This window comes from Sinohyriopsis cumingii, chromosome 11 (assembly GCF_028554795.1).
Source record: "Sinohyriopsis cumingii isolate HCF-2022 chromosome 11, ASM2855479v2, whole genome shotgun sequence".
In the NCBI taxonomy this organism is placed as follows: Eukaryota; Metazoa; Mollusca; class Bivalvia; order Unionida; family Unionidae; genus Sinohyriopsis; species Sinohyriopsis cumingii.
In genome coordinates this window covers 63959899-63976442 of record NC_142971.1, presented here as the reverse complement: position 1 = coordinate 63976442, position 16544 = coordinate 63959899, and the positions used below count along the sequence as shown (strand labels likewise).

General features: G+C 35.5%; 1 protein-coding gene across 3 annotated transcripts in view; it reads right to left on the bottom strand.

Annotated features, from left to right (window-relative positions):
* LOC149788582 (uncharacterized) overlaps positions 1–16544 on the bottom strand; it is a 91658-nt gene that overhangs the window by 11167 nt on the left and 63947 nt on the right. For 2 of the 3 annotated variants that reach the window (XM_089974629.1, XM_089974630.1), the window contains exons 15-16: positions 16163–16304; positions 866–4435 (exon numbers count right to left, since the gene is read on the bottom strand). In XM_089974629.1, coding sequence (XP_089830755.1) covers positions 4030–4435; positions 16163–16304 — 548 coding nt within the window. In that variant the 3' untranslated portion in view covers positions 866–4029. Of the gene's footprint in view, positions 1–865; positions 4436–16162; positions 16305–16544 lie in introns of those variants that run through there. The other variant, XM_089974631.1, reaches the window with a different exon arrangement.

The following is a 16544-nucleotide window of genomic DNA, read 5'->3' as shown; positions in this document are numbered from 1 at the left end:
AGCAGTGCCCTCCTTTATCTGCTAATTGAAGCATAATATACCATATGAGCCTTGCTGTAGCACTGCCCTCCTCTATCTGCTAATTCGAGTGTAATATGCCATATGAGCCTCCCTAACAGGATTTGAGCTATGAAACACACAAGCGCTAAAAATAAATCAATGTGTATGTGGAGCTCATTGGGAATACTTTCTTTATTTGATTTGCACTTGCCTGGTCTGATCTCTATTACCATTGGGAAAACTTTCTTGATTAGATTTGCACTGGCCTTGTCTGATCTCTATTACCATTGGAAAAACCTTAGATTTGCACTTGCCTTGTCTGATCTCTATTATCAATATGATCGAGACATTCAGTAACCCAGCAATACATTTCTTCTAGATCTAACTTAAGTGACAGATAAATCAAAGAACTGTTGATTTCATGCTGTCCATGTTTACAGCTTTGTGAATGTTTTCTATGTTACTATTCTGCTGTCTCTACATTTACCACTAGCTACAACAACTGCATAGCTTGGTAAGCCTTATCTACTGCTGTATCTACATTTACCACTAGCTACAACAACTGCATAGCTTGGTAAGCCTTATCTACTGCTGTATTTACATTTACCACTAGCTAAAACAACTGCATAGCTTGGTAAGCCTTATCTACTGCTGTATTTACATTTACCACTAGCTAAAACAACTGCATAGCTTGGTAAGCCTTATCTACTGCTGTATTTACATTTACCACTAGCTACAACAACTGGATAGCTAAGTAAGCCTTATCTACTGCTATATCTTACCATGAAGGGAGTACAGTGCTGCTGGCATGCCATCTCTCTATGTAAAAATTGTCTGCATTGGTGAGAAATAATACAAAGAGTAATTTGTATATTAAACAAAAGATCTTTATTACCAAAGAATTAAAACATTTGTTTATGATACCAAACTATACTTATAGTATCTTTCTTCTTTAAACTCAATTCATGCAGAATGTATGAGTTTTGAAATACGGATATATAGTTATAAAACTGAATGAATTTCATAATTCTTTCTTTCACTGCTGTGGTCTAATTACAACATAAAATTACCTCAATGTTTGACTGGAAATGGGGGGGGGGGCAAAATATATAGAATTTGGGAATTTAACCCTTTACCTCATGCAAACGCCTTTGGACGCCTCTACTCCATTTGCATAATGTGCCTTTTGATGCCTCTACTCCATTCACATGGAAGCACCTTTTGACGCCTGTTGTAAACATCGGCCATTTATAGCAGGTTTTCGTAGCGCCACCTTCGGGGAAAATCCCCTATTAGTTACCTCATTCATTGCTGTGAATAACCATTAAGTTAGATCACGTGGTTGCTGTTTATGCTCTGGTCGAAATCTGCTATTTAAAGTAACTGGGTCATAATATCCACTCTCCAAAATGGAGGTCGTGGATTTCATTCAGTACTTTTCATGATTAGAATCACAACTATGAAAGCTTCAAGAACATAGGTAAAGGCTCTGATATTGATGTATGTAGCAATTAGTTTTATAAATTATCAAATTCTGATGACTTAGTGATGTAGACGCAGACAAAGAACTTGTAAATTTCGAGTATGAGAAACGGCAGCTACAGTTGGTCATGTGGCTTCACTGACTTGACGGTGAACAAGTTCTCTCAAGATTTTAAAGCACATAAAAAATTCTTCTGTGAAAAATAATTACACAGCTATAACGATCGGACTTTACTCTTAAATTCTTTCATACATAATTGATGTGTACCAAAAATGTAAAATGGTTAAAACTGCTGTTAAACGTAACATACACTACACTGCTTAACAGTTAACAGGCAGGCCTATGTGTATGGAGTTGAATAGGTAACAGGTGTTCTATTTATAGCGCACTGCACTGGGTAACTTTGCTACATGCGTATCAGAGGGCTAAAAAGCCATACACTCTATAAGGTAAAGGGTTAAAGGATATAAAAGATTTAAACGTACTCAAGAAAAGTTAAATGTATTTACAAATCATAATGGAAAACTCAATGCTATTTGATGTCTATACTTTTGGCATGAAAATATCACTATTACTTTATAGCAATTTTGTCTTATCTTAGTTTTAACCAAGAAAGAGTATATATATATATATATATATATATATATATATATATATATATATATATATATATATATATATATATATTCATCTATAAAATTTTTGCACTCTTTCCCCACACCCCATGTCCCCGAATATTTCTGGGCCAGAAATTGAAAACACAGATATATTTTTCTTGCAATGCTTTGGACAATTAAACCTATTTTGACAATGTCACAGCTATTTAAGACAAACCTGCCAAAGTTCTTGATTGTCTTGAACCATGCAGTATAGCTAAACCATCTTCTTTTAATGACTGTACAGCATATATGTATTTTTATGGATGCATAATGGACATCAACGGTTGTGACTTTGGGTTAGAAACTTTTCTTGTCCTGGCATGTTATAACCCTTTATGTTTTTCTTTGTTGTAAAACAAACCCAACCAAACAATTGTGACTTTGTTACAAAGTGACTTACACATAACATTTTATCACAAGCCATTGTTTCCTCATGTAACAATTGCTGGTCTGACTGAGGTATTTTCTGTGCTTGAAATGTTACAACCAAGACAATGAGAGAGGTCACAGACTTACAAGATGCTGACCTTGAGATGCAGACATGACTATCAGATAAAACATAACATATAGGTCATAATGTAAATCTCAGTAAAGTTAAACAGGCAAGAATCACATTTTTCCTCGCAGCAAGCTTTTAAGTGCAAATATAGTATGCAACACATCAATGAGTCATGATACATATCTGCTAGGTAAAGTTTAATCCATGGCTCTTCAAGTACTCAACAAAAAAATGTGAACAGATGGGCTGATGGCTGGGCAAGATAGGTCTGACAAAAGTAATTTAAAAAAATCACATATTTAAGCCTCAAAAAGTCACAACAATATAAATTCACAAAGACACACCTATGTTGTGTATTATGTAAGGCACAAATATGTTGGCTATCCAATCTGATCTCAATTTTTTTCAGCAAATTACTAAATATTTAATACAATTTTCAACATTTCTACTTATAACTATTAATTTTATCCCCTAATTTAAAGAACTGTTCCAGTATGATCACAACATTATTAAACATTTTTTCTAACAAAAATACCCCATTTTACATAATATCAAAAGATGCATTCACAAGTGCCCCCTCGCAATCCAAACTTGCTTAGAAATAGCCACTTGTAAGTGACTCAGATGAAGCATGCTGTAATGATATGATACAAGCAGCTGTAAAAATCTACCAAGTTCATAATGATTCTTCAGAACCTGCAACCTTGCATCCCTCTGCAGTGTTACCAACTGTCTTATGTGTTAAATTAGTTACAAAAATGGATCTTACGTATGTTTCATTAGATGCAGCCATATTTGGGGTAAAGAATAAACAAAGTGGTGGGCTATCAAGACAAAGGGAGCTAACTATTCTATTATATATATATATATATATATATATATATACATGATGGAGACAATTTATGAAATCATTGGTGTGCAGTTAAAAGGATGATTTTTAATGTCATGAATCAACACAAGTAATAATTTTTACAGATATAGTGCAGTTGTTATGTCAGACATGGTATGTTTTATAAAAAATACTGTTCTAACTTCCCTAACTTGTCTAAAAGCTAATGACATTGCATGAAAATGTATCTAACAATAATTGTCATTGTGCAAGTAAATAAACAACTTCAAATATTTTCAAACATATGTGAGAAAACACCATATGCCATTTAATATTACCATAATCCCATACAGAAATGCACGGGAAGATAAGAAAATCACTAAATATCATGTAAAGCAGCTTTTAAAAGAGATATTCTCAAAAAGATATTCTTCGTATCAAGAAATGATAAATTTCTTTTAACAGATTGATCAGAATATTTGGAATAAAAAAACCGTGATTTTATGTGACACACAAGGATATGTTTTCTCCTTGAAAATATAAGATTTTCAAACAATATTTATATTATATCCTCCGATGTGACATAGAGAAATATGCTAGAGATAGCAGTCCCTTTGTAGCCGGTGTAGCGATCTGTGATCTCCATGGTCAGCTTTAGCTCAATATCTTGTGGCCCCAATATGCGATCCCTTAGTGAAACCACAGCATTGCTGATTTTGGAAGTGAGTTCAAAAAAGTTGCGATTGACAGGCTGTACCCCAGCTTGCAGTGGCCTGGCTGACACCACTTCCAGAATCCAGTCAAAATTTTTCTCTGCTGTTTGTGGACCAGACATGGAGAAAAGGTCAGTAGGAATCTTAACATTTGTTGGGAAAGTGAGGAAGTTGTAGGAAAGTGACAGAGGAGCTGTGAGACATTCCTGATCACCTTGTCTGCATGTGAAGGAAATCCGCTTGCAACGAACACTAGAAGAAAAAGGAGAAAAGTCAGAATTCTGCACCTTCATTAACATCTCTCTGTCCACTAGAAAATAAAAATCACTGCTTTATTTGTCAATGGGGATTTTTCAACAATTCATAGCTAATATAGAACCATATCAATATTAATCCAATGCAGATTTCTGATATTTCTTTCTTTCTTCTTTCTTTCTTATGCATAACGATCACAAAAATCATCTGTGATGACTGAAGTTTTGGCTCAAAATTTTGACACAATTTTCAAATAAATATTTTTAAATTTGAAACAGAATTTGTCTACTTTAAGAAAGCAGTCATGACACATAAGTGTTGAATAAAACAAGCCAAGATTTCCACCACAGTTAATGAGCTAGAAAAAAAGCCATGTATATCAAAAGCAATGCATCAGAGAATTGCATTGGATATTGAAGCAAGCTGCAGCAACACAATATGATATAATGCTAAGAGTTGCTTGTTATAAGTACATCTGATGGGTCACATCATGTTAAACTTATGTTTTGCCAATCAAATGTTATATTTCTGAAGGTGAAGGAATGTCATTTAGAGCATATTAGTTACAATAACTGTCCCTGTAAAAAATGCAATGCTATATCTGATAAGCTACTAAAAGTACAGAGGAGAGGAATTTCAACAAAATTTTACTGGTATCTGTTGTATCAGAGATCTCAGTTTTAACCAGATCATGCAGCAACATAGTGCAATATTTGCTTGTGTATAACATATATTTATGATCATGATGACCCAGCTCTGCCATACCATAATCCAATGACAGGACAAGGTCAACACATACATATAATGTACATATATTTGTGATCATGTTGACCCAGCTCTGCCATACCATAATCCAATGACAGGACATGGTCAACACATACATATAATGTACATATATTTGTGATCATGTTGACCCAGCTCTGCCATACCATAATCCAATGACAGGACAAGGTCAACACATACATATAATGTATATCTATTTGTGATCATGTTGACCCAGCTCTGCCATACCATAATCCAATGACAGGACAAGGTCAACACATACATATAATGTACATCTATTTGTGATCATGTTGACCCAGCTCTGCTATACCATAATCCAATGGCAGGACATGGTCAACACATACATATAATGTGCATATATTTGTGATCATGTTGACCCAGCTCTGCCATACCATAATCCAATGACAGGACATGGTCAACACATACATATAATGTACATATATTTGTGATCATGTTGACCCAGCTCTGCCATACCATAATCCAATGACAGGACATGGTCAACACATACATATAATGTATATCTATTTGTGATCATGTTGACCCAGCTCTGCCATACCATAATCCAATGACAGGACAAGGTCAACACATACATATAATGTACATCTATTTGTGATCATGTTGACCCAGCTCTGCTATACCATAATCCAATGGCAGGACAAGGTCAACACATACATATAATGTATATCTATTTGTGATCATGTTGACCCAGCTCTGCCATACCATAATCCAATGACAGGACAAGGTCAACACATACATACAATGTATATCTATTTGTGATCATGTTGACCCAGCTCTGCTATACCATAATCCAATGACAGGACAAGTTCAACACATACATATAATGTACATATATTTGTGATCATGTTGACCCAGCTCTGCCATACCATAATCCAATGACAGGACAAGGTCAACACATACATATAATGTATATCTATTTGTGATCATGTTGACCCAGCTCTGCCATACCATAATCCAATGACAGGACAAGGTCAACACATACATATAATGTACATATATTTATGATCATGTTGACCTAGCTCTGCTATATGATAATCCAATGACAGGACAAGGTCAACACATACATATAATGTACATCTGTTTGTGATCATGTTGACCCAGCTCTGCCATACCATGATCAAATGTCAGGTCAAGGTCAATACATGCATAAAACACACACCTATTTGTGATAATTTATGACCAAGCTCTGCCATACCATAGAACAATGGCTGATCAAGGTCAACACTTGCATATGACACACAGCTGACTTTCAATAATACTGAACCAGCTCTGCTGTAACATAGTCCTATGGCAGATCGAAGTCACTATCCTTTGTTTTACTTAGGATTTCGGGGCCCCGAGTGGCCGAGTGTCTAAAGCGCTCTTCGTTACGGATCACTGCCATCTCACCTCTGTCTGTGGCGGTTCGAGTCTAAGATTCAGCCAATGTGGGCATGTGAGAAAGCCTGCCAGTAGCTTCTCGTAGGTCGGTGGTTCTTTCCGGGGTTTTCCGGGTTCTTCCTCCACCATTAATACTGGCCGCCATGTATAGCCTATCGTGCTGAAAAATGGCGTTAAACCCCACAACAACAACTTAGGATTTCAAATAAACAATACATTCTGAGTCTGCAACTGAGTTGCCACTATCAGCCAATCGGAAATGAACTTTCTAAAGTATCATCATTTGTGATTGGTTGAAACAAAATTACAAGTTCAAAGTCAAGTTCAAGAGTTATGTGATTTTATGGCCCAATCAGGGCCTATGCTTGTCACAGCTGGATGATTGCTGAATTCCAGACCAAATCAGGGTCTATGCTTGTCACAGCTGGATGCATTCTGAATTCCAGGCCAAATAAGGGTCTATCCTTGTCACAGCTGGATGCATTCTGAATTCCAGGCCAAATAAGGATCTATCCTTGTCACAGCTGGATGCATTCTGAATTCCAGGCCAAATAAGGGTCTATGCTTGTCACAGTTGGATGCATTCTGAATTCCAGGCCAAATAAGGGTCTATCCTTGTCACAGCTGGATGATTGCTGAATTCCAGACCAAATCAGGGTCTATGCTTGTCACAGCTGGATGCATTCTGAATTCCAGACCAAATAAGGGTCTATCCTTGTCACAGCTGGATGCATGCTCATTTCCAGGCTTCTTGGTCTATGCTTGTCACAGCTGAATGCATGTTCAGGCCTCCCAGGCAAATATATATAAAATTATAGGGATTCAATGGATACTGGATTGAACAATATAGAAAAAATAAAGGAATATCTTAGGAATTCATGTAAAAATTATAATGATGTATTAAGATTACAAAATGAATACCATTTTTTTTTCTTAATCATGCAAATTAGCCATATTTATTATAATATTGAAATAATACTTAAAACAAATATGTCTCATCAAAAATCAAATATACACATGAACTTAGTAAATCCATAATGAGAAATCATTCTATGTTCATTTTAATTCTTTCTTTAGAAATGTGATTTGGAAGAAATATTGGCATGTGTTTCTCTGCTAAAATATAAAGATATTATAGGGATTTGGGGGAAAAAGTGATGTCATCCAACTGAGAATAAGAAATTGTTTTATATAAACCAAGATTTGAAATTCAAATCTGAATAAAAGAAAAAATATTGCCAGTCTTATTCAAAAGCACTTAATACACTTACAAAAAAAAATACTAGTTGAATGAAATGACTTAAGTTTTGTGCATTTTTAATATCTTTGATGCTTTTTTTTAAAAATTGGTAGGGGGATACAAAAAGGAAGGGTGTATGAATACATAATCTAAATGTTCAATTCAGCATTTTGAATGTTTTTTATTTCATACAGGTGGTGCTCCTATTTTGATGCATATCATATACTCCATAGTGACTTATGTCGATATGTCCTTTGCATTATGTGCAAGGAATTCACCACTCTCTGCTGTGCTTCACAAGTAAAATTCAGTCAACCAAGAGTTCTGAAATTTATTTTTGCTGGGCATTACTTGCTTTGCTGATAGCTTATTGCTTCCTGAATCATTATAACAATTGATCACACCCAAACACAGTTCCAACAACTGAAATAACCATACTTTGAGTTTTATATATGGAGAAAAATCCAACTTCAAAGAAACATTGCAGCTGTTCAAAAACTTTTGTTCTTCAACATGCATCTAGTATCTCTTTGATTTATGTAAAACAATGATCCAACATTAGGCCCACAGGTATATGATCCAACATTAGGCCCACAGGTATATGATCCAACATTAGGCCCACAGGTATATGATCCAACATTAGGTCCTCAAGTATTTCTTTGTAGCCTTTTGGTCAATGTGGCCCACATTGCTGAAGATGTTGTACCAACCTGACCTATATCTTAAGATAAATTGGGTTGTTTCACTTTAGCTATGAAAATTAGCACAATGGGCTCTCTCACTTTAACTATGAAAATTAGCACAATGGGCTCTCTCACTTTAGCTATGAAAATTAGCACAATGGGCTCTCTCACAGCAGTCTTTAAAGTCCTCAACACATCATATTAGATATTGTCAGTCAATAAAGTAATATGTCACGTGAAATGGCAGTTTTTTTTATATGTGACCTCTTTTTCTTTTAATTGCCACTATTTAAACTGCTCCAAGGATAGTTTTACATCAGGTTTGGTCAGGATTATTTACTGATTATACAGGCATATTTTGAAGTTGTATTTATTTTTATTTCTTTAAGATAATTGAAAATCATGTTGTTTTTTTAAACATGACCATGTCAGAGAGTTTGGGAAAAATGATCAATGTTTTTAGCATGACACGCCATGTTATGGCAGGAATGAAATCATGATTATTTGATATGGAATTTATGCAACTCACTGATTTTTAAACTATGCTACCCTCTGCCATTCAATATTTAAAATTTAAATATGCTACTGATTGAATATTAAAATATGTCACTTCCTGCAATTCTGCATACTGATTAGATACTCACAAACCTCTAGCCAGAAAATAAAGTTTTCCATCATTAAGTCCAATAATAGATGAAATTGTAACAGACAAATACCATACCTTGCACTTTATTCAAAAATATTTTGATGGAGAAAAAAAGCTCTGTTGTTTTGCATATGCTCTGCATTGAAAGTGTACTAATTTAAACATACTTGTGGGGTCAATGCAAAAATAACGGCTAGCATAGCAACAAAAAAGAGACTGCTAGCTATACACCAATAAACAAACAAAAGTAGTCATTTGTGTATAGGACAAATTTATATGGAATTGGTAATTTGTCAAAGAATATAAATTACAACAACAGTCCTGTAAATGGCATATTACACCCTGACAAGAAGAGTCCTGTAAACTGCCATTCTGTATGCATTATCATATCTGACAACAAGAGTCCTGTAAAATGACATTCTGTATGCACTGTTATATTTGACAAGAACAGTCCTGTAAACTGCCATTCTGTATGCATTGTTATATTTGACAACAAGAGTCCTGTAAAATGACAGTCTGTAAGCATTGTTATATTTGACAACAAGAGTCCTGTAAAATGACATTCTGTATGCACTGTTATATCTGACAACAAGAGTCCTGTAAAATGACATTCTGTATGTATTGTTATATTTGACAACAAGAGTCCTGTAAAATGACATTCTGTAAGCATTGTTATATCTGACAACAGGAGTCCTGTAAACTGCCATTATGTATGCAGTGTTATATCTGACAACAGGAGTCCTGTAAACTGCCATTCTGTATGCAGTGTTATATCTGACAACAGGAGTCCTGTAAACTGCCATTCTGTATGCAGTGTTATATTTGACGACAGGAGTCCTGTAAACTGCCATTCTGTATGCAGTGTTATATCTGACATCAACATGATTCAAACCCAATAAATGCAGTCTCCTTATTTGGGATAAAATAATAACATGGAAACTAATTTGTGCAATTTCATGTGCTTTATGCATTTACAATATAATGCACAGAATGGGTTTAGTTTTGCATATGAGTGTTCTTTATGCATTTAAAAGACACTGCATAGAAGATTAACATGTAGCAGGCTATTTCAAACATAACAGATAAGGATAAAAAAATGGGTAATATCAATTGCATCACATTTTAGATTTGGCAAACTGTAATAGCCAAATTTATTTTCAACATAATATAGATATTTTAACTGGAATGTTTTTCAAGTTTTTGGGGGATAAATGAAATGTCATGGCAAAAACTATTTTTAGTTACAGTGATCTTGATCTTAAGAGCCACTAACACCAAATTAATAGGTTTCTTCCTGGGACATAGCACTAACACCAAATTAATAGGTTTCTTCCTGGGACATAGCACTAACACCAAATCAATAGGTTTCTTCCTGGGACATAGCACTAACACCAAATCAATAGGGTTCCTCCTGGGACATAGCACTAACACCAAATCAATAGGTTTCTTCCTGGGACATAGCACTAACACCAAATCAATAGGGTTCCTCCTGGGACATAGCACTAACACCAAATCAATAGGTTTCTTCCTGGGACATAGCATTAACACCAAATCAATAGGTTTCTTCCTGGGACATAGCACTAACACTAAATCAATAGGGTTCCTTTCTGGGACATATCACTAACACCAAATCAATAGGGTTCTTCCTGGGACATAGCACTAACACCAAAATCAATAGGGTTCTTCCTGGGACATAGCACTGACACCAAATCAATAGGGTTCTTCCTGGGACATAGCACTAACACCAAATCAATAGGTTTCTTCCTGGGGCATAACACTGACACCAAATCAATAGGGTTCTTCCTGGGACATAGCACTGACACCAAATCAATAGGTTCCTTCCTGGGACATAGCACTAACACCAAATCAATAGGGACTTCCTGGGACATAGCACTGATATCAAATCAAAAAGTTTCTTCCTGGAACATAGCACTAACACCAAATCAATAGGTTTCTTCCTGGGACATAGCACTGACACCAAATTAATAGGTTTCTTCCTGGGACATAGCACTCACACCAAATCAATAGGTTTCTTCCTGGGACATAGCACTCACACCAAATTGATAGGTTTCTTCCTGGGACATAGCAGAACAAATGTACCAATTGTAATTGGCTGTCCAACTTAATAGGTCAAAAGTAAGGCAAGATATCCTTCTATTCACCATAATCCATTCATAAATGAAAGCCTAATTATAATAGTGTATATACTTCTGAAAATCCAAGGCAGTGAGGAACAACACTTAGCACAGGATGTCCACATATTACATAATGATACATGGAAAATAAAAGTATGAACCCATGATGGTGTATGTGCATCTTCATGTCTTGAAAAAATGTTGTACATATAAATAGTTTCACAACAGTCCATTACTGCTCTTAATAAAGAAGAGTATGATGAATGGTACATTATACAAACACCTGCCCCACATTTAACTGTCCTGTCTGTATGAACAAGCAAGGTATGGTTGACTTTGTCCCTATATATGACCTTGACTTTTAAGTTGCCTCACCTATCATCTGTATCTTACTTCCTTTTCATATTAGCAATCTATCCCAACAGTTTGGTGGCCACTATTTGGTGTGCAATTAAGTTTCCATAACAGTGACCTTGAAATTTGACCTTTTGACCCCAAGACCAAAAGGTCCCCTATTTACCCAAAGTAAAAGCTATCCACTAAGTTAGGTTACATTATGTGGTCTAGAACCAAACTTTATGTGCAGAAATGAATCCTTTTTTTAGCTCACAGTAATAATGATCTTGGATCTATCAAGACAAAATATTGATTGGGTAATTCCTTATCCAAAGTGTAAGCCATCCAAAACATAGTAATGTAACTAGTCTATAACTAAAATTAATGTGAAGAAACCATTTTTCTCCTTTAAAACAGTGACCTTGTTCTATAACCTTTTGATCTTATATAGATAATTATCCTTACTCAAAATGCAAGCCAGCTATAAGTTATCACAGCGGTAAATGCTCAAGAATTAAAGTTACAGTCTAGAAACCAATTATTTTGTCTATTTTTGCATCACTGTGACCCTGACTTGACCTTTCAAGCAATGAAATAGATAGGTTTTTCTACTTACTCCATACAAAAACCATCCATAAAGATTTTGTAAGTCAAATACTCTAGTTGTTGTTCTGAACCTGTTTTTTCCCTTTGACTCTCTGTGAACTTTTGACCCCTTAATAAATAGCTTTTTTTCTTTCTTTCTTTTCTATCAGGCAATGCAAACCAACCATGAAATCTGGTAAAGGTACAATGTGTACGACTAAAGGTGTTCTACAGAAACATCTTTTCTTCTACAAATCACTGTGACCTTGACCTTTGATATTCTGATTCCAAAAATGTAATGGTTTTTATATTCTCCAAGTGCAGATCAACTGCGAAGTCTGGTAAAGATTGAAGGTATATGCTCTAAAACTAAAGATGTTCTGTGCAGAAAACATTATTATTTGCTTTAGCTCTGTGGCCATAACCTTTGACTGGAACATTAGTACGTCCTGCTCTTAATCGATGACATTCACCCCTGACCTCAAAACTGGTAGATTTGTCTTTATGCCAAGTACAAACCATTCAAAGTATTGTCTTTATGCCAAGTACAAGCCATATAAAGTATTTGGTCATGGTATCTGTTTTAAAATAAACAGTAGGTATATAAAAATCATGGGGAGGGGGGCAACTAGTACAATAATGGCTCAGTGTTTATTTCTGGGTACTTGCCTTCAAATTGAATATTACAATTCTAGTATAGTATATTAAGAATATGCAGTATTTCTAGTCCCTTAACACTGTGCCACACATTTTGAAAACTGCATATTGTATTTCTCTGACAATAGACTGAACCCCAAATTATAAAACATCTGAGAAATAGAAACATTAAAACAATATGCCCACCCAACTCTTTGGGTCAATTCTCCAGCTTTAAATTTTTATTTATCTATTTTGTTTAACTCTTTTAAAATGAGTTCTTTTTATTTTCTATTCATTTAGGTCCATATATCTAGTTTACTTTCCCTTACTACATTACTTTTGCAAAGACTTTGCCTCTCTCTCACTGTCTCTCTTTTCGTCCCTCTAAAACTTCAAAATTATCTGGGCATTATTAGATAATAAATCCACTTACTGTTAGCTGTTAAAAAGTAATCAGGAGTTTATCATTGATACAATATGGCAAAAGTCATCAGGATAGTCCCCTGAATTTATCATTGATACAATATGACAAACGTCTTCAGGATAGTCCCCTGAGTTTAACATTGATACAATATGACAAAAGTCTTCAGGATAGTCCCCTGAGTTTATCATTGGCACACTATGGCAAAAGTCATCAGGATAGTGCCCTGAGTTTATCACTGATACAATGTAACAAAAGTCATCAGGATAGTCCCCTGAGTTTATCATTGGCACAATATGGCAAAAGTCATCATGATAGTTCCCTGAGTTTATCATTGGTACCATATGGCAAAAGTCATCAGGATAGTCCCGAGTTTATCATTGGTACAATATGGTAAAGTCATTAGGATAATATCCTGAGTTTATCATTGGCACAATGTGGCAAAGTCATCATGGTAGTTCATTAGTTTATCATTGGCACAATATGGCGAAGTAACCAATATAGTCCCCTGAGTTTATCATTGGTAAAATATGGCGAAGTCATCAGGATAGTCCCCTGAGTTTATCATTGGTACAATATGACAAAAGTCTTCAGGATAGTCCCCTGAGTTTATCATTGATACAATATGGCAAAGTCATCAGGATAATCCCCCAACTTTAGCATTGGTACATTATGTCAAAGCCATTAGAATAATCCCCTGAATTTATTGTTGGCCCAATATGGCACTAGTGCAATAAGGTAAAGACATCAGAATAGTCCCCGGGGTTTATCACTGGAGCAATAAGGTAAAGACATCAGAATAGTCCCCAGGGTTTATCACTGGAGCAATAAGGTAAAGACATCCGAATAGTCCCTGGGGTTTAACACTGGAGTAATAAGGTAAAAACATCCGAATAGTCCCCGGGGTTTGTCACTAGAGTAATAAGGTAAAGACATCAGAATAGTCCCTGGGGTTTATCACTGGAGTAATTAGGTAAAGACATCAGAATAGTCCCTGGGGTTTATCACTGGAGTAATAAGGTAAAGACATCAGAATAGTCCCTGGGGTTCATCACTGGAGTAATAAGGTAAAGACATCAGAATAGTCCCCGGGGTTTATCACTGGAGTAATAAGGTAAAGACATCAGAATAGTCCCCGGGGTTTATCACTGGAGTAATAAGGAAAAGACATCAGAATAGTCCCTGGGTTTATCGCTAGAGTAATAAGGTAAAGACATCAGATAAGTCCCCGGGGTTTATCACTAGAGTAATAAGGTAAAGACATCAGAATAGTCCCTGGGGTTTATCACTGGAGTAATAAGGTCAAGACATCAGAATAGTCCCTGGGGTTTATCACTGGAGTAATAAGGTAAAGAAATCAGAATAGTCCCTGGGTTTTATCAATGGAGTAATAAGGTAAAGAAATCAGAATAGTCCCCAGGGTTAATCACTGGAACAATAAGGTAAAGATATCAGAGCTGTCCCCAGGGTTTATCACTGGAGTAATAAGGTAAAGACATCAGAATAGTCCCCGGGGTTTATCACTAGAGTAATAAGGTAAAGACATCAGAATAGTCCCCGGGGTTTATCACTGGAGTAATTAGGTAAAGACATCAGAGTTGTCCCCGGGGTTTATCACTGGAGTAATAAGGTAAAGACACCAGAATAGTCCCCGGGGTTTATCACTAGAGTAATAAGGTAAAGACATCTGAATAGTCCCCGGGGTTTATCACTAGAGTAATAAGGTAAAGACATCAGAATAGTCCCTGGGTTTATCACTGGAGTAATAAGGTAAAGACATCGGAATAGTCCCCGGGGTTTATCACTGGAGTAATAAGGTAAAGACATCAAAATAGTCCCCAGGGTTTATCACTGGAGCAATAAGGTATAAACTGTGCTTAATGTGAACTTAATCAAATGTGTAGGAAAAAACATTTCAAAAGACATAATATTAGAAACTATGCCTGTGAATACTTTTTCTTCATGCAGGTAAGCACAACTTGTTTTCACTTATTAATGACAATTTGTGGGAAAAATGTACAAAATGTTGCACAAAAGTAACGGAAAGAAGACAAAATCTGTCTAATACATTACCAGAACAATGATACTGCTGCACAGTCATGGAGATTGACTGAGATTTTATTGACTAGATACAGACAATTAACTACCTAACACTGCCATGGAGATTGACTGAGATGTTATTGACTAGATACAGACAGTTAACTACATAACACAGCCATGGAGATTGACTGAGATGTTATTGACTAGATACAGACAATTAACTACATGGACATTGACTGAGATGTTATTGACAAGATACAGACAATTAACTACATAACACAGCCATGGAGATTGACTGAGATGTTATTGACAAGATACAATTAACTACATAACACAGCCATGGAGATTGACTGAGATGTTATTGACAAGATACAATTAACTACATAACACTGTCATGGAGATTGACTGAAATGTTATTGACAAGATACAATTAACTACATAACACTGTCATGGAGATTGACTGAAATGTTATTGACAAGATACAGACAATTAACTAAATAACACTGTCATTGAAATTGACTGAAATGTTATTGACAAGATACAGACAATTAACTAAATAACACTGTCATGGAGATTGAATGAGATGTTATTGATAAGATACAGACAATTAACTACATAACACAATCATGGAGATTTACTGAAATGTTATTGACTAGATACAGACAAAAGTATGTCATATTTGTAACATGCACCCAAACAATTACCTACAAAGATCCTGATCTTCTAGCACATTATATGACAACAGATCTAGGTCAATGCTGTTTACAGGTGTGAATTTTCATGCATAAATCAGGTAAATAGTCATGTTAATTGCTTACCTGTTCTGTCTAGGACCAAGGGGCGTCCTGACGAATCCTGATGGACATTCTACAACAGGGCACTTATAGCTCCCTCTAGTGTTGAAGCATGTTGTGTCTGGCCCTTGGCATCGTGAAAGGCCCTCTTCACATTCATTGATATCTATTAATCAACATACAGAAAATAAAAATCAATGAACAAAGTCGTGACTTATAGGGTTACATGTTTCAGTGCTTCCATAGATATTGCAGTTAGTGGGAAAACCTCTTATTACCAAATTTACAACCAGATAACACAAACAGAATTAGGGCCCATACAATGCACTTTCACTGAATTCTTTGATGAGAAAGAAATGTACAAAAGATGAAAGAACCATGCAGTCTAAGGCTTAAAATGTTGCAC